This window comes from Panulirus ornatus, chromosome 7 (assembly GCF_036320965.1).
Source record: "Panulirus ornatus isolate Po-2019 chromosome 7, ASM3632096v1, whole genome shotgun sequence".
NCBI lineage: Eukaryota > Metazoa > Arthropoda > Malacostraca > Decapoda > Palinuridae > Panulirus > Panulirus ornatus.
The window spans coordinates 51,427,776-51,452,141 of NC_092230.1; the positions used below are offsets into that span (position 1 = coordinate 51,427,776).

General features: G+C 41.5%; 1 protein-coding gene across 2 annotated transcripts in view; it reads right to left on the minus strand.

Moving 5' to 3' along the window:
• Window positions 1-24,366, minus strand: part of Rint1 (RAD50 interactor 1) — a 223,513-nt gene that overhangs the window by 42,564 nt on the left and 156,583 nt on the right. For both annotated transcript variants that reach the window (XM_071663813.1, XM_071663814.1), the window contains one exon: window positions 8,132-8,297. In XM_071663813.1, coding sequence (XP_071519914.1) covers window positions 8,132-8,297 — 166 coding nt within the window. The remainder of the gene's footprint in view (window positions 1-8,131; window positions 8,298-24,366) is intronic.

The following is a 24,366-nucleotide window of genomic DNA, read 5'->3' on the forward strand; positions in this document are numbered from 1 at the left end:
CTCAGTCACCAACTTCTGCAGTTTCTCACTTGAATCAGCCACTAGAGCTGTATCATCAGCAAACAACCTACTCCCTTCCCAAGCCCTCTCATACTCAACAGACTGCATACTCGCTCCCCTCTCCAAAACTCTTGCATTCACCTCCCTAACCACCCCATCCATAAACAAATTAAACAACCATTGGGACATCACACACCCCTGCCTGCACACTGACATTTACTGGGAACCATTTACTCTCCTCTCTTCCAACTCGTACACATGCCTTAAAACCTTGGTAAAAACTTTTTACTGCTTCTAGCAACTTACATCCTATGCCATATACTCTTAAGACCTTCCACAAAGTATCTCTGTCAACCCTATTATATGCCTTCTCCACATCCATAAATGGGAGGTGGGCAAATTAGAAAGGGTGGTGAGTGGTGGGAGGAAAAAGTATGGTTGTTAGTGAAAGAGAAAAGAGAGGCATTTGGACAAAACTTGCAGGGAAGTAATGCAAATGACTGGGAAATGTATAAAAGAAAGCAGCAGGATATCAAGAGAAAGGGACAAGAGTTGAAAAAGAGGGCAAATGAGAGTTGGGGTGAGAGAGTATCATCAAACTTTAGGGAGAATAAAAAGATGTTTTGGAAGGAGGTAAATAATGTGCATAAGAGAAGAGAAAAAATTTGAACATCGGTGAAGGGGGGGAAGCTGGGAGGTAATAATAGGTAGTGATGAGGTGAGAAGGGGATGGACTAAGTATTTTGAAGGTTTGTTAAATGTGTTTGATGACTGAGTGGCAGATATAGGGTGTTTTGGTTGGGGTGATGTGCGAAGTGAGAGGGTCAGGAAGTATGGTTTGGTAAAGAGAGGAGACTGAAAGCTTTGCAGATGAAATGCAGCAAGGTGGTGAGTTTGGATGGCATTGCATGGACCATTGTGAAGTGCCTGAGGATTGGCAGAATGCATGCAGAGTGCCATTGTACAAAGACAAACTACAGAGGCATAAGTTTGTTGAGTACTACTGGGAAATTATATGAGAGGGTACTGATTGAGAGGGTAAAGGCATGTTCAAACCATCTGACTGGGGAAGAGCAGTATGGTTTCAGAAGTGGTAGAGGATGTTTGGATCAGGTGTTTGCTTTAAAAAATGTATGTGAGAAATACTCAGAAAAGCAAATGGATTTGTATGTGGCATTCATGGATCTGGAGAAAGGCATATGATAGGGAGGATAGAGATGCTCTGTGGAAGGTTTTAAGAGTATATGGTGTGAAAGTAAGTTTGTACAAGCAGTGAACATGCCTTACACCAAGGGTGTAAGGCATGTGTACAAGTAGGAAGAGAGGAGAGTGATTGGTTCCCAGTAAAGGTTCGTTTGCAGCAAGGGTGTGTGATGTCCCCATGGTTGTTAAATTTATGGATGGGGTGGTTAGGGAGGTAAGTGCAAGTTTTGGAGAGAGGGGTAAGTATGCAGTCAGCTGGGGATGAGAGGGTCTGGGAAGTGAGTCAATTGTTGTTCGCACGATACAGTTCTAGGGGCTGATTCATGTGAGAAACTGAGGAAGATGGTGACTGAGTTTGGAAAAGTGTGTGAAAGGAGAAAGTTGAGAGTAAATGTGAATAAGAGCAAGGTTATTAGGTTCAGGAGGGTTGAGGGGCAAGTTAACTGGGATGTAAGTTTGAATGGAGAAAAATTGGAGGACTTGATGTGTTTTAGATATCTGGGAGTGGACTTAGCAGCAGATGGAACCATGAAAGTGGAAGTGAGTCACAGGGTGGGTGAGGGGGTGAAGGTTCTGGGAGTGATGAAGAATGTGTGGAAGGAGAGAACGTTATCTCAGAGGGCAAAAATGAGTTTGTTTGAAGGAATAGTAGTTCCAACAATGTTACATGGTTGTGATGCATGGGCTATAGACAGGGGTGTACAGAGGAGGGTGGAGGTGTTGGAAATGAAATGATTGAGGACAATACATGGTGTGAGGTGGTATGATCGAGTAACGAATGAAAGGGTAAGAGAGATGTGTGGAAATAAAAAGAGTGTGGTTGAGAGAGCAGAAGAGGGTGTGTTGAAATGGTGTGGACATATGGAGAGAATGAGTGAGGAAAGGTTGACAAAGAGGATATCTATCATTTTTCTGTAAATGATTCTTCTGTAAAAATGTCTGTAATAGTGTCTATGTTTTTAACAGCACTATGGATGTATAAAAAAGTCATTTATTATTTTTGTCAGGGCTTTGTTGTCTTGAACCAAGCCACTGTTTTTTATAATTAATGGACCTATTGAATGGGTAATGATTCTCTTGTTTCTGACATAACCGTAAAACTCCTTAGGATTTTTCTTTTGCTATTTTCATCAATACATGCTTCATATTGATGATTACTCATCATATTCCTCTTACTTTCTCTATGCAAATTTCAGTATCTTACTTTATCATGTTGGTCATTTGATTCTCTGACTTTCCTATTAGCTACTTTCTCAGACAACAGGCACTTTCTTATTCCACCGTTCAACCACCCTGGCTTCACTTCAGAAATAGACTGTCTACCCCACACAGACATATATGTTCTCTCCACTACTTTGAAGGCTTTACTGAAGCTTTTCCATGCTACATTCATGTCAGTTTCATAGACTATATCATCCCAGGTTTGCCTGTCAAGTGCAATAAGATCATTAAAATTTGCACATTTAAAATCATATATTTTTTTGCAAGTCATGTCGACCAACATTACATGCAGTGTTGAAAGTGAACTCTAAAGTAATTCGTCAGCGATCAGTTGTACCAAATCTTTCTCCAGATCAACGAGGTCTTCCTTTGCAGTTAGAATTATATTTGCTTTGTCGCTGTCTCCCACGTTAGCAAGGTAGAGCAAGGAAAAAGACGAAAGAATGGCCTGACCCACCCACATACACATGTTATACATACACGTCCTATACATCTCAACGTATACATATATATATACACACACAGACATATACATATATATACATGTACATAATTCATACTGTCTGCCTTTATTCACTCCCATCGCCACCTCGCCACACATGAAATAACAAGCCCCTCCCCCTCATGTGTGCGAGGTAGCACTAGGAAAAGACAAAAAAGGCCCCATTCGTTCACATTCAGTCTCTAGCTGTCATGTAATAATGCACCGAAACCACAGCTCCCTTTCCACATCCAGGCCCCACACAACTTTCCATGGTTTACCCCAGACGCTTCACATGCCCTGGTTCAATCCATTGACAGCACGTCGACCCCGGTATACCACATCGTTCCAATTCACTCTATTCCTTGCACACCTTTCACCCTCCTGCATGTTCAGGCCCCGATCACTCAAAATCTTTTTCACTCCATCTTTCCACCTCCAATTTGGTCTCCCACTTCTCCTCGTTCCCTCCACCTCTGACACATATATCCTTTTTGTCAATCTTTCCTCACTCATTTTCTCCATGTGCCCAAACCATTTCAAAACACCCTCTTCTCCTCTCTCAAACACACTCTTTTTATTGCCACACGTCTCTCCTACCCTTACATTACTTACTCGATCAAACCACCTCACACCACATATTGTCCTCAAACATCTCCTTTCCAGCACATCCACCCTCCTGCGCACAACTCTATCCATAGCCCACGCCTCGCAACCATACAACATTGTTGGAACCACTATTCCTTCAAACATAGCCATTTTTGCTTTCGGAGATAATGTTCTCGACTTGCACACATTCTTCAAGGCTCCCAGAATTTTTGTCCCCTCCTCCACCTTATCATTCACCATGGTTCCATCCGCTGCCAAATCCACTCCCAGATATCTAAAACACTTCACTTCCTCCAGTTTTTCTCCATTCAAACTTACCTCCCATTGACCCTCAACCCTGCTGTACCTAATAACCTTGCTCTTATTCACATTTACTCTCAACTTTCTTCTTTCACACACTTTACCAAACTCCGTCACCAGCTTCTGCAGTTTCTCATATGAATCAGCCACCAGCACTGTATCATCAGCGAACAACAACTGACTCACTTCCCAAGCTCTCTCATCCGCAACAGAGTGCATACTTGCCCGTCTTTCCAAAACTCTTGCATTCACCTCCCTAACAACCCCATCCATAAACAAATTAAACAACCATGGAGACATCAAACACCCCTGCCGCAAACCTACATTCACTGAGAACCAATCACTTTCCTCTCTTCCTACACATACACATGCCTTACATCCTCAATAAAAACTTTTCACTGCTTCTAACAACTTGCCTCCCACACCATATATTCTTAATACCTTCCACAGAGCATCTCTATCAACTCTGTCATATGCCTTCTCCAGATCCATAAATGCTACTTACAAATCCATTTGCTTTTCTAAGTATTTCTCACATTCTCACATACATTCATCAAAGCAAACACCTGATCCACACATCCTCTACCACTTCTGAAACCACACTGCTCTTCCCCAATCTGATGCTCTGTACATGCCTTCACCCTCTCAATCAATACCCTCCCATATAATTTACCAGGAATACTCAACAAACTTATACCTCTGTAATTTGAGCACTCACCTTTCTCCCCTTTGCCTTTGTACAATGGCACTATGCAAGCATTCCGCCAATCCACAGGCACCTCACCATGAATCATACATACATTAAATAACCTCACCAACCAGTCAACAATACAGTCACCCCCTTTTTTAATAAATTTCACTGCAATACCATCCAAACCCGCTGCCTTGCCAGCTTTCATCTTCAGCAAAGCTTTTACTACCTCTTCCCTGTTAACCAAATCATTTTCCCTAACCCTCTCACTTTGCACACCACCTCAACCAAAACACCCTATATCTGCCACTCTATCATCTAACACATTCAACAAACCTTCAAAATACTCATTCCATCTCCTTCTCACATCACCACTACTTGTTATCCCCTCCCCATTAGCCCCCTTCACTGAAGTTCCCATTTGTTCCCTTGTCTTATGCACTTTACTTACCTCCTTCCAAAACATCTTTTTATTCTCCCTAAAATTTGATGATACTCTCTCATCCCAACTCTCATTTGCCCTCTTTTTCACCTCTTGCACCTTTCTCTTGACCTCCTGCCTCTTTCTTTTATACATCTCCCACTCATTTGTATTTTTTCCCTGCAAAAATCGTCCAAATGCCTCTCTCTTCTCTTTCACTAATAATCTTACTTCTTCATCCCACCACTCACTACCCTTTCTAATCTGCCCACCTCCCATGCTTCTCATGCCACAAGCATCTTTTGCGCACGCCATCACTGCTTCCCTAAATACATCCCATTGCTCCCCCACTCCCCTTACCTCCTTTGTTCTCACCTTTTTCCATTCTGTACTCAGTCTCTCCTGGTACTTCCTCTCACAAGTCTCCTTCCCAAGCTCACTTACTCTCACCACTCTCTTCACCCCTACATTCTCTCTTCTTTTCTGAAAACCTCTACAAATCTTCACCTTCGCCTCCACAAGATAATGATCAGACATCCCTCCAGTTGCACCTCTCAGCACATTAACATCCAAAAGTCTCTCTTTCGCACGCCTATCAATTAACACGTAATCCAATAACGCTCTCTGGCCATCTCTCCTACTTACATACGTATACTTATGTATATCTCTCTTTTTAAACCAGGTATTCCCAATCACCAGTCCTTTTTCAGCACACAAATCTACAAGCTCTTCACCATTTCTATTTACAACACTGAACACCCCATGTATACCAATTATTCCCTCAACTGCCACATTACTCACCTTTGCATTCAAATCACCCATCACTATAACCCGATCTTGTGCATCAAAACCACTAACACACTCATTCAGCTGCTCCCAAAACACTTGCCTCTCATGATCATGCATATGCACCAATAATCACCCATCTCTCTCCATCAACTTTCAGTTTTACCCATATCAATCTAGAGTTTACTTTCTTACACTCTATCACATACTCCCACCACTCCTGTTTCAGGAGTAGTGCTACTCCTTCCCTTGCTCTAGTCCTCTCATTAACCCCTGACTTTACTCCCAAGACATTCCCAAACCACTCTTCCCCTTTACCCTTGAGCTTCGTTTTACTCAGAGCCAAAACCTCCAGGTTCCTTTCCTTAAACATACTACCTATCTCTCCTTTTTTCTCATCTTGGTTACATCCACACACATTCAGACACCCCAATCTGAGCCTTCAAGAGGATGAGCACTCCCTGTGTGACTCCTTCTGTTTCCCCTTTTAGAAAGTTAAAATACAAGGAGGGGAGAGTTTCTAGCCCCCTGCTCCCATCCCCTTTAGTCGCCTTCTACGACACGTGAGGAATGTGTGGGGAAGTATTCTTTCTCCTCTATCCCAGGGATAGGGGAGAAAGTTAGAATTATATCTAATATATTCTGGTCATGAGTAGGTTTCTTGACTAATTCTCCCCATTTAGATACCGTTATGTTCAAATCTCCTAATACAATGGAACCTTGTTCATTATAAACTTCTACTAGCTGCTTACTAAATATTTCATGTACCTCTGTTGTCTGTGCAGGGGGCCTATATACTAGTCCTACTATTATTTTCTCATTTATTTTCATCTTTAACTTCTATAGAAATGAAGTCGGCATTCTCAACAGGCAGAAATGTTTATACTACTTGATTCAAATGAACTTTTACAAAGAGCAGGACACTACTGCCTTCTTTGCTTCACCCTACTCCATATCAAATAGAATGTACCCTAAAAATGAGTATTCAGTGAAGAAATCTCTATTGCAGATATGTAATCAACATTTGGAAATGGCAATCACATCACAATTTCCTTCTTAAGCTGTTGTCACTAACTTTAAGAATTTACTGTCCTTACTCTGAGCATTAACATAAAATATTTTTAGATGAAACTGAGATTCCTGAAGATCTACCCCATTTTAATCTCCATGGTTCCATTTGCTACCAGATCCACTCACATGCATCTCAAGCACTCCAATTCCTGCATGTCTTCCCCATCATTTAGACTTACTCTCAAACATCGTTTCATATTTCTCTGTTTCACCTTAATAACTCACTTTTGATCACATTTATTCTCAACTTTCTCCCTTCACTGTTTCTCTAAAATTCTGTCACATGCTTTCTTGTAAGTCGCCCACCACAGCCATGCCATCTGCAAAAAGCAACTGATTCAACACCCCATGCTTCCCACCCTCCAGTATTTCATACATAGATCTTCATCCTGCACTAAAACCCTTGCATTTACTTCCCTTACTACCTAATGATATAAAAGTGCAAGAGATGTGGATGCACAAGTGAAGAACTCTTTCCCTGTACTGTGCAAATAGGTAATTACACACATGCCATACTCTCTGGGAACAACTTCTCATTGCATTTAATAACTTTCCATTCATCTTATATATGTGTAGCAATTTCTACAATCCCTCCCTCATGTATGATTTCTCACACAATGTCTTTAAAGGAAACTCCTGGTCCAAAAAAATCTACCCCTCCTGAAACTACAATGCTCCTTCCCAATCAGAAGCCTGTGCATGCCACCAACTTCTCAATCACCATTCTCCTATACCTTACCAGGTATACTCAACATACTTAAATCTCTGTAATATGAGCATTCACTTTTACAAATGATGAACTGCCTGACTAACTAATCATCCCATTTCTTGAAAACTCAGCAAAAATCCTATCCACTCCTACAGCTAGTTAAAGACAGGTATTATACAGTATCTAAAAAGGAAAAGCATCAGTGACTATGTGTACAAGATTTAGCAGCAGGCAGTCATGAGCAAGTTACGGGAAATGAGAAAGAAGGCAAATGAAAGACGTCGTGAGAAGATATAAATGACCTTCAGGGAGAATAAGAAAATATTTTGGAAGGAAGTGAATTATATGGAAGCAACAGGGAGGAAGTAACAGGCACAGAAGAGGCAAGAAAGAGAGTAAATGTTTTGAATGACTGTTGAATGTGTTACATGGTATGATGGCAGATGTGAAGGGTTTAGGACAAGGTGCCATGATAGCAAAATAAAGTCCTCCTAATTGGTCTGCCAAGCAGAGGGAAGTGGGGAAAGCCTTGAATGAAATGAAGTGGCAAAGCTGCAGTTTGGATGAAAAGAGGTAACATTCCCTAAGACATTATCAAACAAGCATCCTGTTAATGCCAATTCTATGTGAGTTACACACAGGTAGATCAGCCCAGTGATGGAGTGTGGCAGTGATGTGATGAACAGTGTTGAGGATGGCAGGGTAGTGGGAGGTCAAAGGTTCTTGCCTCTCACTCTTCATGACCTGGAGCACTCGTACACGGAAGTCATCTAGAAGCTCTAGTTGAAGTTCCAAAAACTGCAGTCTGGAAATTAGGAGATGCAATCTACATGGGAGTACTTAATGAAGACTAAAATTAGTAAAGGAAGACAGGGAGGAGCATTATACAAATAAGAAAGAAGCACTTCAGTAAAGTACAATGAATAAGATTTTTGGAAACAAAAAAGGTCCCATAAAAAGCACTATCCCTGGGGATAGGGGAGAAAGAATACTTCCCATGCATTCCTCACGTGTCGTAGAAGGCGACTAAAGGGGACAGGAGCGGGGGCCAGAAACCCTCCCCTCCTTGTATCTTGATTTTCTAAAAGAGAAAACAGAAGAAGGAGTCACGCAGGGAGTGCTCATCCTCCTCGAAGGCTCAGATTGGGGTGTCTAAATGTGTGTGGATGTAACCAAGATGAGAAAAAAGGAGAGATAGGTGGCATGTTTGAGAAAAGGAACCTGGAGGTTTTGGCTCTGAGTGAAACAAAGCTAAAGGGTAAAGGGGAAGAGTGGTTTGGGAATGTCTTGGGAGTAAAGTCGGGGGTTAGTGAGAGGACAAGAGCAAGGGAAGGAGTAGCACCACTCCTGAAACAGGAGTGGTGGGAGTATGTGATAGAGTGTAAGAAAGTAAACTCTAGATTGATATGGGTAAAACTGAAAGTTGATGGAGAAAGATGGGTGATTATTAGTGCATATGCACCTGGGCATGAGAAGAAAGATCATGAGAGGCAAGTGTTTTGGGAGCAGCTGAATGAGTGTTAGTGGTTTTGATGCACGAGACCAGGTTATAGTGATGGGTAATTTGAATGCAAAGGTGAGTAATGTGGCAGTTGAGGGAATAATTGGTATACATGGGGTGTTCAGTGTTGTAAATGGAAATGGTGAAGAGCTTGTAGATTTGTGTGCTGAAAAAGGACTGGTGATTGGGAATACCTGGTTTAAAAAGCGAGATATACATAAGTACACGTATGTAAGTAGGAGAGATGGCCAGAGAACGTTATTGGATTACGTGTTAATTGATAGGTGTGTGAGAGTGACTTTTGGATGTTAATGTGCTGAGAGGTGCAACTGGAGGGATGTCTGATCATTATCTTGTGGAGGCGAAGGTGAAGATTTGTAGGGGATTTCAGAAAAGAAGAGAGAATGTAGGGGTGAAGAGAGTGGTGAGAGTAAGTGAGCTTGGGAAGGAGACTTGTGTGAGGAAGTACCAGGAGAGACTGAGTACAGAATGGAAAAAGGTGAGAACAAAGGATGTAAGGGGAGTGGGGGACGAATGGGATGTATTTAGGGAAGCAGTGATGGCTTGTGCAAAAGATGCTTATGGCATGAGAAGCATGGGAGGTGGGTTGATTAGAAAGGGTAGTGAGTGGTGGGATGAAGAAGTAAGATTATTAGTGAAAGAGAAGAGAGAGGCATTTGGACGATTTTTGCAGGGAAAAAATGCAAATGAGTAAGAGATGTATAAAAGAAAGAGGCAGAAGGTCAAGAGAAAGGTGCAAGAGGTGAAAAAGAGGGCAAATGAGAGTTGGGGTGAGAGAGTATCATTAAATTTTAGGGAGAATAAAATGATGTTTTGGAAGGAGGTAAATAAAGTGCGTAAGACAAGGGAGCAAATGGGAACTTCAATGAAGGGAGCTAATGGGGAGGTGATAACAAGTAGTGGTGATGTGAGAAGGAGATGGAGTGAGTATTTTGAAGGTTTGTTGTATGTGTTTGATGATAGAGTGGCAGATATAGGGTGTTTTGGTCGAGGTGGTGTGCAAAGTGAGAGGGTTAGGGAAAATGATTTGGTAAAGAGAGAAGAGGTAGTAAAAGCTTTGCGGAAGATGAAAGCTGGCAAGGCAGCAGGTTTGGATGGTATTGCAGTGGAATCTATTAAAAAAGGGGGTGACTGTATTGTTGACTGGTTGGTAAGGTTATTTAATGTATGTATAATTCATGGTGAGGGGCCTGAGGATTGGCAGAATGTTTGCATAGTGCCATTGTACAAAAGCAAAGGGGATAAGAGTGAGTGCTCAAATTACAGAGGTATAAGTTTGTTGAGTATTCCTGGTAAATTATATGGGAGGGTATTGATTGAGAGGGTGAAGGCATGTACAGAGCATCAGATTGGGGAAGAGCAGTGTGGTTTCAGAAGTAGTAGAGGATGTGTGGATCAGGTGTTTGCTTTGAAGAATGTATGTGAGAAATACTTAGAAAAGCAAATGGATTTGTATGTAGCATTTATGGATCTGGAGAAGGCATATGACAGAGTTGATAGAGATGCTCTGTGGAAGGTATTAAGAATATATGGTGTGGGAGACAAGTTGTGAGAAGCAGTGAAAAGTTTTTATCAAGGATGTAAGGCATGTGTACGTGTAGGAAGAGAGGAAAGTGATTGGTTCTCAGTGATTGTAGGTTTGCGGCAGGGGTGTTTGATGTCTCCATAGTTGTTTAATTTGTTTATGGATGGGGTTGTTAAGGAGGTGAGTGCAAGAATTTTGGAAAGAGGGGCAAGTATGTAGTCTGTTGGGGATGAGAGAGCTTGGGAAGTGAGTGGCTGATTCATGTGAGAAACTGCAAAAGCTGGTGACTGAGTTTGGTAAAGTGTGTGAAAGAAGAAAGTTAAGAGTAAATGTGAATAAGAGCACGGTTATTAGGTACAGTAGGGTTGAGGGTCAAGTCAATTGGGAGGTAAGTTTGAATGGAGAAAAACTGGAGGGAGTAAAGTGTTTTAGATATCTGGGAGTGGATCTGGCAGTGGATGGAACCATGGAAGCGGAAGTGAATCATAGGGTGGGGGAGGGGTGAAAATTCTGGGAGCCTTGAAGAATGTTTGGAAGTCGAGAACATTATCTCGAATAGCAAAAATGGGTATGTTTGAAGGAATAGTGGTTCCAACAATGTTGTATGGTTGCGAGGCATGGGCTATGGATAGAGTTGTGCGCAGGAGGGTGGATGTGCTGGAAATGAGATGTTTGAGGATAATATATGGTGTGAGGTGGTTTGATCGAGTAAGTAATGTAAGGGTAAGAGAGATGTGTGGAAATAAAAAGAGTGTGGTTGAAAGAGCAGAAGAGGGTGTTTTGAAATGGTTTGGTCACATGGAGAGAATGAGTGAGGAAAGATTGACCGAGAGGATATATGTGTCAGAGGTGGAGGGAACGAGGAGAAGTGGGAGACCAAAGTGGAGGTGGAAAGATGGAGTGAAAAAGATTTTGAGTAATCAGGGCCTGAACATGCAGGAGGGTGAAAGGCGTGCAAGGAATAGAGTGAATTGGAACGATGTGGTATACCGGGGTCGACGTGCTGTCATTGGATTGAACCAGGGCATGTGAAGCGTCTGGGGTAAACCATGGAAAGTTCAGTGGGGCCTGGATGTGGAAAGGGAGCTGTGGTTTCGGTGCATTATTACATGACAGCTAGAGACTGAGTGTGAACGAATGGGGCCTTTGTTGTCTTTTCCTAGCCCTACCTCGCACACATGAGGGGGGAGGGGTTTGTTATTCCATGTGTGGCGAGGTAGCGATGGGAATAAATAAAGGCAGACAGTATGAATTATGTACATGTGTATATATGTATATGTCTGTGTGTGTATATATATGTGTACATTGAGTTGTATAGGTATGCATATTTGCGTGTGTGGACGTGTATGTATATACATGTGTATGTGGGTGGGTTGGGCCATTCTTTCGTCTGTTTCCTTGCGCTACCTCGCTAACGCAGGAGACAGCGACAAAGCAAAATAATTAAATAAAGAAAAATAAAATGGAGAAAAACTGGAGGAAGTAAAGTGTTTTAGATATCTGGGAGTGGATCTGGCAGTGGATGGAACCACAGAAGCGGAAGTAGATCATAGGGTGGGGGAGGGGCGAAAATCCTGGGAGCCTCGAAGAATGTGTGGAAGTCGAGAACATTATCTCGGAAAGCAAAAATGAGTATGTTTGAAGGAATAGTGGTTCCAACAATGTTGTATGGTTGCGAAGCGTGGGCTATGGATAGAGTTGTGCGCAGGAGGATGGATGTGCTGGAAATGAGATGTTTGAGGACAACGTGTAGTGTGAGGTGGTTTGATCGAATAAGTAACGTAAGGGTAAGAGAGATGTGTGGAAATAAAAAGAGCGTGGTTGAGAGAGCAGAAGAGGGTGTTTTGAAATGGTTTGGGCACATGGAGAGAATGAGTGAGGAAAGATTGACCAAGAGGATATATGTGTCAGAGGTGGAGGGAACGAGAAGTGGGAGACCAAATTGGAGGTGGAAAGATGGAGTGAAAAAGATTCTGTGTGATCGGGGCCGCCTGAACATGCAGGAGGGTGAAAGGAGGGCAAGAAATAGAGCGAATTGGATCGATGTGGTATACCGGGGTTGACGTGCTGTCAGTGGATTGAATCAGGGCATGTGAAGCGTCTGGGGTGAACCATGGAAAGCTGTGTAGGTATGTATATTAGCGTGTGTGGACGTATGTATATACATGTGTATGGGGGTGGGTTGGGCCATTTCTTTCGTCTGTTTCCTTGCGCTACCTCGCAAACGCGGGAGACAGGGACAAAGCAAAAAAAAAAAAAAAAATAAAAAATTAAAGAAAAAAAAAATAAAAAAAGCACTGGGTTACTTTCAGAGTACTGAATTCTAATCATAGTTAATAATGTTAAAAAAGTAACATCTATATAATCAACAGACAATGACAAGACCAGACCATATCTGTCTGCCACTGATACCTCATGCAATAAACACCACTTCTCTAAGTACCTCCCAGTCCTTGCCCACTTTGCTAAGTTTGTATTCTCTCACCTTTAGCCATTCTTCACAAAACTTCTCCTAGTATCTCTACACACAAGCCTCTTTTCCAAGCCCACTCACTGTAACAATAATCCAGTTTATTACAGTCTACCATTGTACATTTTCTATAAGCAACTACCTTTGTTAATGCAACAAGCATGTAAGTTATGATTATGCGAAAACGTACTGAGCAAAGTAACATTGGTCTCCTCAAAAATATTAAGCCAATGTACGACACATTGGGGATGAGAGAGCTTGGGAAGTGAGTCAGTTGTTGTTCGCTGATGATACAGCGCTGGTGGCTGATTCATGTGAGAAACTGCAGAAGCTGGTGACTGAGTTTGGTAAAGTGTGTGAAAGAAGAAAGTTAAGAGTAAATGTGAATAAGAGCAAGGTTATTAGGTACAGTAGGGTTGAGGGTCAAGTCAATTGGGAGGTGAGTTTGAATGGAGAAAAACTGGAGGAAGTGAAGTGTTTTAGATATCTGGGAGTGGATCTGGCAGCGGATGGAAACATGGAAGCGGAAGTGGATCATAGGGTTTGGGAGGGGGCGAAAATTCTGGGAGCCTTGAAGAATGTGTGGAAGTCGAGAACATTATCTCGGAAAGCAAAAATGGGTATGTTTGAAGGAATAGTGGTTCCAACAATGTTGTATGGTTGCGAGGCGTGGACTATGGATAGAGTTGTGTGCAGGAGGATGGATGTGCTGGAAATGAGATGTTTGAGGACAATGTGTGGTGTGAGGTGGTTTGATCGAGTAAGTAATGTAAGGGTAAGAGAGATGTGTGGAAATAAAAAGGGCGTGGTTGAGAGAGCAGAAGAGGGTGTTTTGAAATGGTTTGGTCACATGGAGAGAATGAGTGAGGAAAGATTGACCAAGAGGATATATGTGTCGGAGGTGGAGGGAACGAGGAGAAGAGGGAGACCAAATTGGAGGTGGAAAGATGGAGTGAAAAAGATTTTGTGTGATCGGGGCCTGAACATGCAGGAGGGTGAAAGGAGGGCAAGGAATAGAGTGAATTGGAGCGATGTGGTATACCCGGGTTGACGTGCTGTCAGTGGATTGAATCAAGGCATGTGAAGCATCTGGGGTAAACCATGGAAAGCTGTGTAGGTATGTATATTTGCGTGTGTGGACGTATGTATATACATGTGTATGGGGGTGGGTTGGGCCATTTCTTTCGTTTGTTTCCTTGCGCTACCTCGCAAACGCGGGAGACAGCGACAAAGCAAAAAAAAAAAAAAAAAAGAGACACAAAAACCAGTACAAGAACATGGCGGCAGTGGTAAAACCATCATCAGCTATGACAGACTAAAATGATCGAAGGAAGAGATATGATAAGGAGTCTTGTTCCAAAGATTTCAGGTAAAATCAAGGGACGATGTAACAAATTGGTGCAACTGACTCCTTCACAGCTCTCTATCCCCAGCAAATTAAGCCTAACAGGTGACACTTACCTGGCCTGGAAGAACTTTAAGCAAAATTTTAAGAAGAGATCTGATGAGGAAAAGGTTGCACTACTTCTAACATAGGGTAGCAATGAATTACTTGAGAGGTATAACTTTTCTGAATTCCTGGTATCATATATAACCAGCCTAACCCAGCTACAGTGTGGTTCTGAATATACTTGCCAAATTTGATGGACATTTTGCCCCAAAGAAGAATGCTGGCAGACAGGTAAAGATTTCAAAAGCATGTGCAAAAAGAGAATCTCCAGATTCAATTACAGTGTCTACAAAAAAGTTTTCCATTTCCTCATATATTTTCATAGGCAATACATGACTATGGGTTATTGTAGGTACAAGCATATGATGTTCTCAGTGTGAAATCATCATACATCTGGTCACTGAGACTAGTGTTTCTAACAATGTGACTGATTACCAGCAACCTGCCTCAGTGTGCTGAGCTCAGGCTACCTTTAAGAAACAATGTTCTTTCTCCTGGCTGCCTCTTCATTTTAGGAATTCTGCTTCTGGGCAATATATCTTTTCCACCCATGCTTTAAGAGGGTTGGCTCTTGCCTTTCTGGTAAAAAAACCCAAATATTCATCTGGAAGCAAGAAAATGTGGGCACACATGATATTTCTAGGCACAGTGAATTCTCAGAACACAAGATCAGGCAGATGCTCGCCAGTGCTCATAGCCTCCCTGACAAAGTCATCCCACCACCAAAACCTATCTCTAGTTGCCCAAGGAACACTTCTAGATCACCCAAGGGATAGGTTTGGGTCATGGGATGACACTGGCAGGGAGGCCATAAATAGCAGGATGACAGTGTGGACAAGGTTTTTTGCATACACTGTATCACCAGATTCTAAATTCTATGCAAGGAATGTGATTTGGAGCTCAGAAAGAAAATGGGAAATTAATAAGCAGTTGCATGCTCAGATGACCCTCATCATGAGAAATTTGAGAAATTAATAAGCAGTGGGATGCTCTGATGACCCTCATCATGAGGAATTTGAGAAATTAATAAGCAGTTGGATGCTCAGATGACCCTCATCATGAGAATTTTTTTTAAAGAGGATGCCTTTTACTCTATGCAGGTTTCAAAATCTGTTTGGTATACCAAGCATCAAAGGAGCAGAAGTCAGTATTTCATGGTGAAGGATCAGGAGCTGTCAACAAGGTGACTCTGAAGAAATCCAGGAAGAAAACAAAGAAATGGAAACATCCACCTTGATGACCACAGCTGTACATACACCCATGAGGGAATGCAAGTCCTGTAGCAACAAGCATATTTGGAAGAAAATGGAATGCCCAGCATATGGTAAGACCTGTAACAAGTGCAGGAAGAACATATTTCCCAAGTAAATGTACATCAAAACTAGAAAAAGGTTCTGGGAGAAGTATGGTCACTGGTATTCAAGAGGTTGCAGATGCAATAGATGACTCTGATGTCCAGTATGTTATGAAGCTTTCCACATGATGCAGCAACAAGGATATCATGATTTTCATGGAAGTAAGTGGTAAGACGGTGAAGCTTCAAGTTGATCGTGGTGTAAGTGTAAATGTTATTCTTAAACATATAGTACCTGACATGCAGTTAAAGCCATGTGATACAGTGCTGTAAATGTGGAATTCTACAAAGTTCACAGAAAAAATGTAGAACTGCTGCCAATGGTAAGACAAAATAGAAATATTCTGTAGAGTTCTTTGTTGTAAACTGGGATCTTGTACCAGTTTTGGGTAAGAGATGATCAGAACAAATGAAGCTGATAACTAAATTATGAGAATATCAATGCAGCTGAAGATATGTTCTCAAATTACAGTGATGTGTTTTGAGAAGAGCAGGAAATTACCTGGTGCTCTTAAACTAACCCTTACTTGTTGTGAAAAGAGGGGAATATGATGACAAGAAAGGAAAGAGAAGGTAAAGGAGGGGAAGGGTCAGCTTTCTTAATATAAGAGAGCCTGAAGTTTCAAAAATAGTGGAAGATGGTCTATTCAGACAATACACAATGGGAATAATATCTCTTATAAAAGAAGAGCAAAGTGGTTTTAGCATCACATAATCCTCCAAAGAACTACAATGAACTGGAACATATATACAATGATAACAACAAAGGAACAATTAGGATGGTGCATGAAGCAGTTAATCGCTCCCTTCTTCAAGATAGTAAAGTAATGAAAATAGGGGATTTCAATCAAGAGATAGACTGGAGGAATTGGATTCTCATGGTGATACTGAGTCATGAAGACACAGGTTTTTAGAGGATATACAGGAAAATCTCCTATGCCAAGATGTCAAGGAGCACATTTGGATGAAAGGGATTGATACAACATCATTAGATTTCATCTTCACTCATACTAACATGGACACTGAAAACATTATACATGTGGTAGTTAAGACCCACAATCAGTTAGAACTAGTTTTGTTTAGTTAGAATCTGTTCTGAGGGTGTTAAGAGGGTGGGTAAAATACAAAATGTCAAGATTTACAAAGGTTAGGTTAGGTTTGGTTGGGTTTGGTCAAGCCAGGTTAGATTAGCTCTCTCAAACCTAACCTTTATAATCTTGACATTTTGTGTCGTGGCCTGAATGGGTTTTGAATAGTCAAAATTAGTTCTGACTGATTTGGGGTTTTAAGTGCAATGTATACACAATGCATCATATAGAAGAAGTGATTATGTAATCCTCAAAACTGAGTATGTGGTAAATGAGGAAATTAAAGGGCACAGATGAGACAAGAAATTAAGCTGAGATAAAATTGCAGAAACTACAGGTAGTAGGTGGTAGGCAGCCAATGATCAGGGAGGTACATTACCAGTAATACCCACTTGGGTATCAGGAGATTAGTGACATCTGCTTAGTGAGCCAGTACTTTAGTGATTGCCAAGTTGGAATCCTCTGACCCAGGTAGCTGTCTTTTCTTTCTGCCTTAATAACATTTGGACTACTGTCATTCTGTCCACAAACTTACAATCTCTCCGTGTCATATGTAACAATTGACAACACTGAACTCACACAGCTCGGTCTTCATAACTCTAGATTTTCCTGCTGTGAGCACTATGCACTAGCCCTGGCTTTTCATAAAAGGGCAGGAGCAATAGACAGAAGTAGTAGGTAGGAACATTTAGGCAGGAACATTAGGTAGAGATAGTAGGTGGGAGCATTAGGTAGAAAAATTCAGTAGAAGTAGTAGGTAGGAGCATTCGATAGAAGTAGTCATTACGAACATTAGGATGGAGCCTCTGCAAACACTGGACTAGGCTTGCCCTCTGCCAGGCACTAAGGCTAAGAAGCAGCATTGTAGTTCTTTATTTATGGAGACTCTGTTGCTGTAACTACCTCTTTGAGGGAGTTCCAATTGGTAATGTAGTTTAGGAAATAGAATTCAGTAGCCAGGAACCATGGCTTCGTGGTGTGAGGTTCAGTGAAATTTCCAATGAAGGAGTAGAGGCATGGGCACCTTGAGCCTCTTATACAGAGGAAATGGTATGAAAAATAAAAGAGTGGTTTAATAAAAGATGTCATACAGAAAAGGAACTTCGAGATGTGTAGTGGCAAAGACATAGATTGCATTTTAGCCAGCCAGTATTTGCAAGGTATAAGAGAGCATGAAACAAGAATAGCAAGATGAGGAAAGAGAAACAATGATACTTTGAAAAGGATTTTGGGGGCAAATGCAGCTGAAAATCCAAAACATTTCTATAAATTCACCAGGAGTCAGGTATCAGTAACAGAGGAACTAATCAGGCAAAATGATTCAGAGGGAAAAATTGGAGAGAATGAGGTAGGGATATGTGAGGAACTGAATAACAAGTTCAAAAGTATTTTAACAGTGGAAGGCACTATATCCCCTGCACCAGTGAGATGGAATGGGGTGGAGATTTTGGGTATCACTGATACATCTAGAAAAGATGTTAACAGAATATCAAAAGGACTTGACTCATACAAGGATCATGGTCCTGATTAAATTTCATCATATGTGCTAAAGATGTGTGCAGACACACTAGATTAACCAACTGAATTACTGTTCATTAAGATACTAAAGAAAGGCATAGTGCCAAAGGAATGGAAAAGAGCAAATATCATACCTATATAGAGATGCATCCCGACATACATTGGAGTTCTGTTGTGACCGACCAGTTGGATCTCAAAAAGGACATAAGCCAGACATGTCAGCAATGGCATGTAAAATTCATATACCTGTAAAGCATTCTTTTATCCTACTCAATTTCCATCATGATTATCTTGTTTCTATTAACCAGCTTCATTATATGGTTCTGTGGTTTCTTCTTACCTTTTATTTAAGATTCTTCAGTTCACGGACTGATTCATCCAAACTTACAATGAATTTTTCAGCTGTTCCTTTGTCAGGACTTGCTGCTTTGCCTGTGACTCGAACATTGTGCAAGCTATATCTTCTTTTAAATCTACTGAATCAACAATGACTTGCTGAGAAGTTCTCTATGTAATCCTCTCCCGCTCGCTCCTTCAAGGTCTCAAAAAGACTTCTAGCCTTCGCCTGAATTGTTGGTAAGCTTAGTGGTACATGTTTTTGAATTTGATCTTCCATCCACAGCATCAACAACTTTTCCATTTCATGGATGGGCCCTTGTTGTTGCTTTGTTATTATCACAGACTTCATAATTGCCAAACCTTTCACTGCTTCTTCTACATTTTCTTTGTCCTTTAAATTGTGGAGACCGATGAATGGGACAACTGTAGATCACAAGCAATGACATTATCTTTTCTTTCCTCCTTCATATTAGGTGATTACCTTCATTTCTAATTCCAAATCAAGCATCTTCCTCAGCTTCTTGCCAGATCTATCAACATGTGAAGGGTTTTTCCTCTTGCTCTTCATCCTCTTTGGGATTTAATAAACAAATGGTATAATCCAACACAAAAATTTGTTTGATTACTTGAATAACAAAAACTTACTGAATGGTAACTGAAAGTAAGAACTGAGAGAGATGCTGTGATGTACACAATGCTGGGATCATTTGACATTCACTATCGTATGCATGCAGCTGTTAGCACTGGCAGACATATGACAAGGGTAATTTCTAAATCTATCTTATCATTACTATTACCATTATACTTTGTCGCTGTCTCCCGTGTTAGTGAGGTAGCACAAGGAAACTGACAAAAGAATAGCCCAACCCACCACATACACATCTATATACATAAACGCCCATAAGCACACATATACATATACATTTATTTATTTATTTATTTTGCTTTGTCGCTGTCTCCCGCGTTTGCGAGGTAGCGCAAGTAAACAGACGAAAGAATGGCCCAACCCACCCATATACACATGTATATACATACACGTCCACACACGCAAATATACATACCTATACATCTCAATGTACACATATATATACACACACAGACATATACATATATACACATGTACATAATTCATACTGTCTGCCTTTATTTATTCCCATCGCCACCTCGCCACACATAGAAGAACATCCCCCTCCCTCTCATATGTGCGAGGTAGCGCTAGAAAAAGACAACAAAGACCCCATTCGTTCACACTCAGTCTCTAGCTGTCATGTAATAATGCACGAAACCACAGCTCCCCTTCCACATAAAGGCCCCACAGAACCCTCCACAGCCCACCCCAGACGCTTCACATGCCCTGATTCAATCCAATGACAGCACGTTGACCCCGGTATACCACATTGATCCAATTCACTCTATTCCTTGCACGCCTTTCACCCTCCTGCATGTTCAGGCCCCGATCACTCAAAATCTTTTTCACTCCATCTTTCCACCTCCAATTTGGTCTCCCACTTCTCCTCGTTCCCTCCATCTCCGACACATATATCCTCTTGGTCAATCTTTCCTGACTCATTCTCTCCATGTGCCCAAACCATTTCAAAACACCCTCTTCCGCTCTCTCAACCACGCTCTTTTTATTTCCACACATCTCTCTTACCCTTACATTACTTACTCGATCAAACCACCTCACACCACATATTGTCCTCAAACATCTCATTTCCAGCACATCCACCCTCCTCCGCACAACTCTATCCATAGCCCACGCCTCGCAACCATACAACATTGTTGGAACCACTATTCCTTCAAACACACCCATTTTTGCTTTCCGAGATAATGTTCTCGACTTCCAAACATTCTTCAAGGCTCCCAGGATTTTCGCCCCCTCTCCCACCCTATGATTCACTTCCGCTTCCATGGTTCCATCTGCTGCCAGATCCACTCCCAGATATCTAAAACTCTTTACTTCCTCCAGTTTTTCTCCATTCAAACTTACCTCCCAATTGACTTGATCCTCACCCTACTGTACCTAATAACCTTGCTCTTATTCACATTTACTCTTAACTTTCTTCTTTCACACACTTTACCAAACTCAGTCACCAGCTTCTGCAGTTTCTCACATGAGTCAGCCACCAGCGCTGTATCATCAGCGAACAACAACTGACTCACTTCCCAAGCTCTCTCATCCACAACAGACTGCATACTTGCCCCTCTCTCCAAAACTCTTGCATTCACCTCCCTAACAACCCCATCCATAAACAAATTAAACAACCATGGAGACATCATACACCCCTGCCGCAAACCTACATTCACTGAGAACCAATCACTTTCCTCTCTTCCTACACGTACACATACCTTACATCCTCGATAAAAACTTTTCACTGCTTCAAACAACTTGCCTCCTACACCATATATTCTTAGTACCTTCCACAGAGCATCTCTATCAACTCTATCATATGCCTTCTCCAGATCCATAAATGCTACATACAAATCCATTTGCTTTTCTAAGTATTTCTCACATAAATTCTTCAAAGCAGACACCTGATCCACACATCCTCTACCACTTCTGAAACCACACTGCTCTTCCCAAATCTGATGCTCTGTACATGTCTTCACCCTCTCAATCAATACCCTTCCATATAATTTACCAGGAATACTCAACAAACTTATACCTCTGTAATTTGAGCACTCACTCTTATCCCCTTTGCCTTTGTACAATGGCACTATGCAAACATTCCGCCAATCCTCAGGCACCTCACCATGAATCATACATACATTAAATAACCTTACCAACCAGTCAACAATACAGTCACCCCCTTTTTTAATAGATTCCACTGCAATACCATCCAAGCCTGCTGCCTTGCCAGCTTTCATCTACCTTTTCTCTGTTTATCAAATCATTTTCCCTAACCCTCTCACTTTGCACACCACCTCGACCAAAACACCTTATATTTGCCACTCTATCATCAAACACATTCAACAAACCTTCAAAATACTCACTTCATCTCCTTCTCACATCACCACTACTTGTTATCACCTCCCCATTAGCCCCCTTCACTGAAGTTCCCATTTGTTCCCTTGTCTTATGTACTCTATTTACCTCCTTCCAAAACATCTTTTTATTCTCCCTAAAATTTAATGATACTCTCTCACCCCAACTCTCATTTGCCCTCTTTTTCACCTCTTGCACCTTTCTCTTGACCTCCTCCCTCTTTCTTTTATACATCTCCCACTCATTTGCATTTTTTCCCCGCAAAAATCGTCCAAATGCCTCTCTCTTCTCTTTCACTAATAATCTTACTTCTTCATCCCACCACTCACTACCCTTTCTAATCAACCCACCTCCCACACTTCTCATGCCACAAGCATCTTCTGTGCAAGCCATCACTGCTTCCTTAAATACATCCCATTCCTCCCCCACTTCCCTTACCTCCTTTGTTCTCACCTTTTTCCATTCTGTACTCAGTCTCTCCTGGTACTTCCTCACACAAGTCTCCTTCCCAAGCTCACTTACTCTCACCACCCTCTTCACCCCAACATTCTCTCTTCATTTCTGAAAACCCATACAAATCTTCACCTTTGCCTCCACAAGATAATGATCAGACATCCCTCCAGTTGCACCTCTCAGCACATTAACATCCAAAAGTCTCTCTTTCGCGCACCTGTCAATTAACACGTAATCCAATAACGCTCTCTGGCCATCTCTCCTACTTACATACGTATACTTATGTACACCTCGCTTTTTAAACCAGGTATTCCCAATCACCAGTCCTTTTTCAGCACAGAAATCTACAAGCTCTTCACCATTTCCATTTACAACACTGAACATCCCATGTATACCAATTATTCCCTCAACTGCCACATTACTCACCTTTGCATTCAAATCACCCATCACTATAACCCAGTCTTGTGCATCAAAACCTAACACACTCATTCAGCTGCTCCCAAAACACTTGCCTCTCATGATCTTTCTTCTCATGCCCAGGTGCATATGCACCAATAATCACCCATCTCTCTCCATCAACTTTCAGTTTTACCCATATTAATCAAGAATTTACTTTCTTACATTCTATCACATACTCCCACAACTGTTTCAGGAGTAGTGCTACTCCTTCCCTTGCTCTAGTCCTCTCACTAACCCCTGACTTTACTCCCAAGACATTCCCAAACCACTCTTCCCCTTTACCCTTGAGCTTTGTTTCACTCAGAGCCAAAACCTCCAGGTTCCTTTCCTCAAACATACTACCTATCTCTCCTTTTTTCTCATCTTGCTTACATCCACACACATTTAGACACCTCAATCTGAGCCTTCAAGGAGGATGAGCACTCCCTGCATGACTCCTTCTGTTTTTATTCCCCCTAATATCTAATGATACTCTCTCACCCCAACTTTCATTTGCCCTCTTTTTCACCTCTTGCACCTTTCTCTTGACCTCCTGCCTCTTTCTTTTATACATCTCCCAGTCATTTGCACTATTTCCTTGCAAAACTTGTCCAAATGCCTCTCTCTTCTATTTCACTAAAAATCTTACTTCTTCATCCCACCACTCACTACCCTTTCTAAAATCTGCCCACCTTCCACCTTTCTCATGTCACATGCATTTTTGTGCAAGCCATCACTGCTTCTCTAAATACATCCCATTCCTCCCCTACTCCCCTTACATCATTTGCTCTCACCTTTTGCCATTCTACAATCAATCTCTCCTAATACTAGCTTACACAAATCTCCTTCCCAAGCTTACTACTCTCACCACTCTCTTCTCCCCAACATTCTCTCTTCTATTCTGAAAACCTCTACAAATTTCCACCTTCACATACACAAGATAATGATCAGACATTCCTCTCATTGCCTTCTCAGAATATTTACATGCAAAAGTCTCTTTTACATGCCTATCAATTAACATGTAATCCAATAACACCCTTTGATCATATCTCCTACTCACATACGTAAACTTATGTATATCTCGCTTTTTAAACCAGGTAATCCCAATCACCATTCTTTTTTCATGACACAAATCCACAAGCTCTTCATCATTTCCATTTACAACACTGAACACCCCATGTACACCAATTATACCCTCAACTGCCACATTATTCACTTTTGCATTCAAATCACCCTTCACTATAACTCAGTCTCGTGCATCAAAACTGCTAACACACTCACTCTGCTGCTCCCAAAACATTTGCCTCTCATGATCTTTCTTGTCATGACCAGGTGCATAGGCACCAATAATCACCCATCTCTCTCTATCCACTTTCAGTTTTACTCATATCAATCTAGAATTTACTTTCTTACTCTCTATCACATACTCCCACAACTCCTGCTTCAGGAGAAGTGCTACTCCTTCCTTTGCTCTTATCCTCTCACCAACCCCTGACTTTACTCCTTAGACTTTCCCAAACCACTCTTCCCCTTTACCCTTGAGCTTCATTCCACTCAGAGCCAAAAACTTCCAGGTTCCTGTCCTCAAACATACTACCTATCTCTCCTTTTTTCTCATCTTGGTTACATCCAAACACATTCAGACACCCTAATCTGAGCCTTTAAGGAGGATGAGCACACCTCCCTTGACTCCTGTTTACCCTTTTAGAAATTTAAATACGAGGGGGGTTT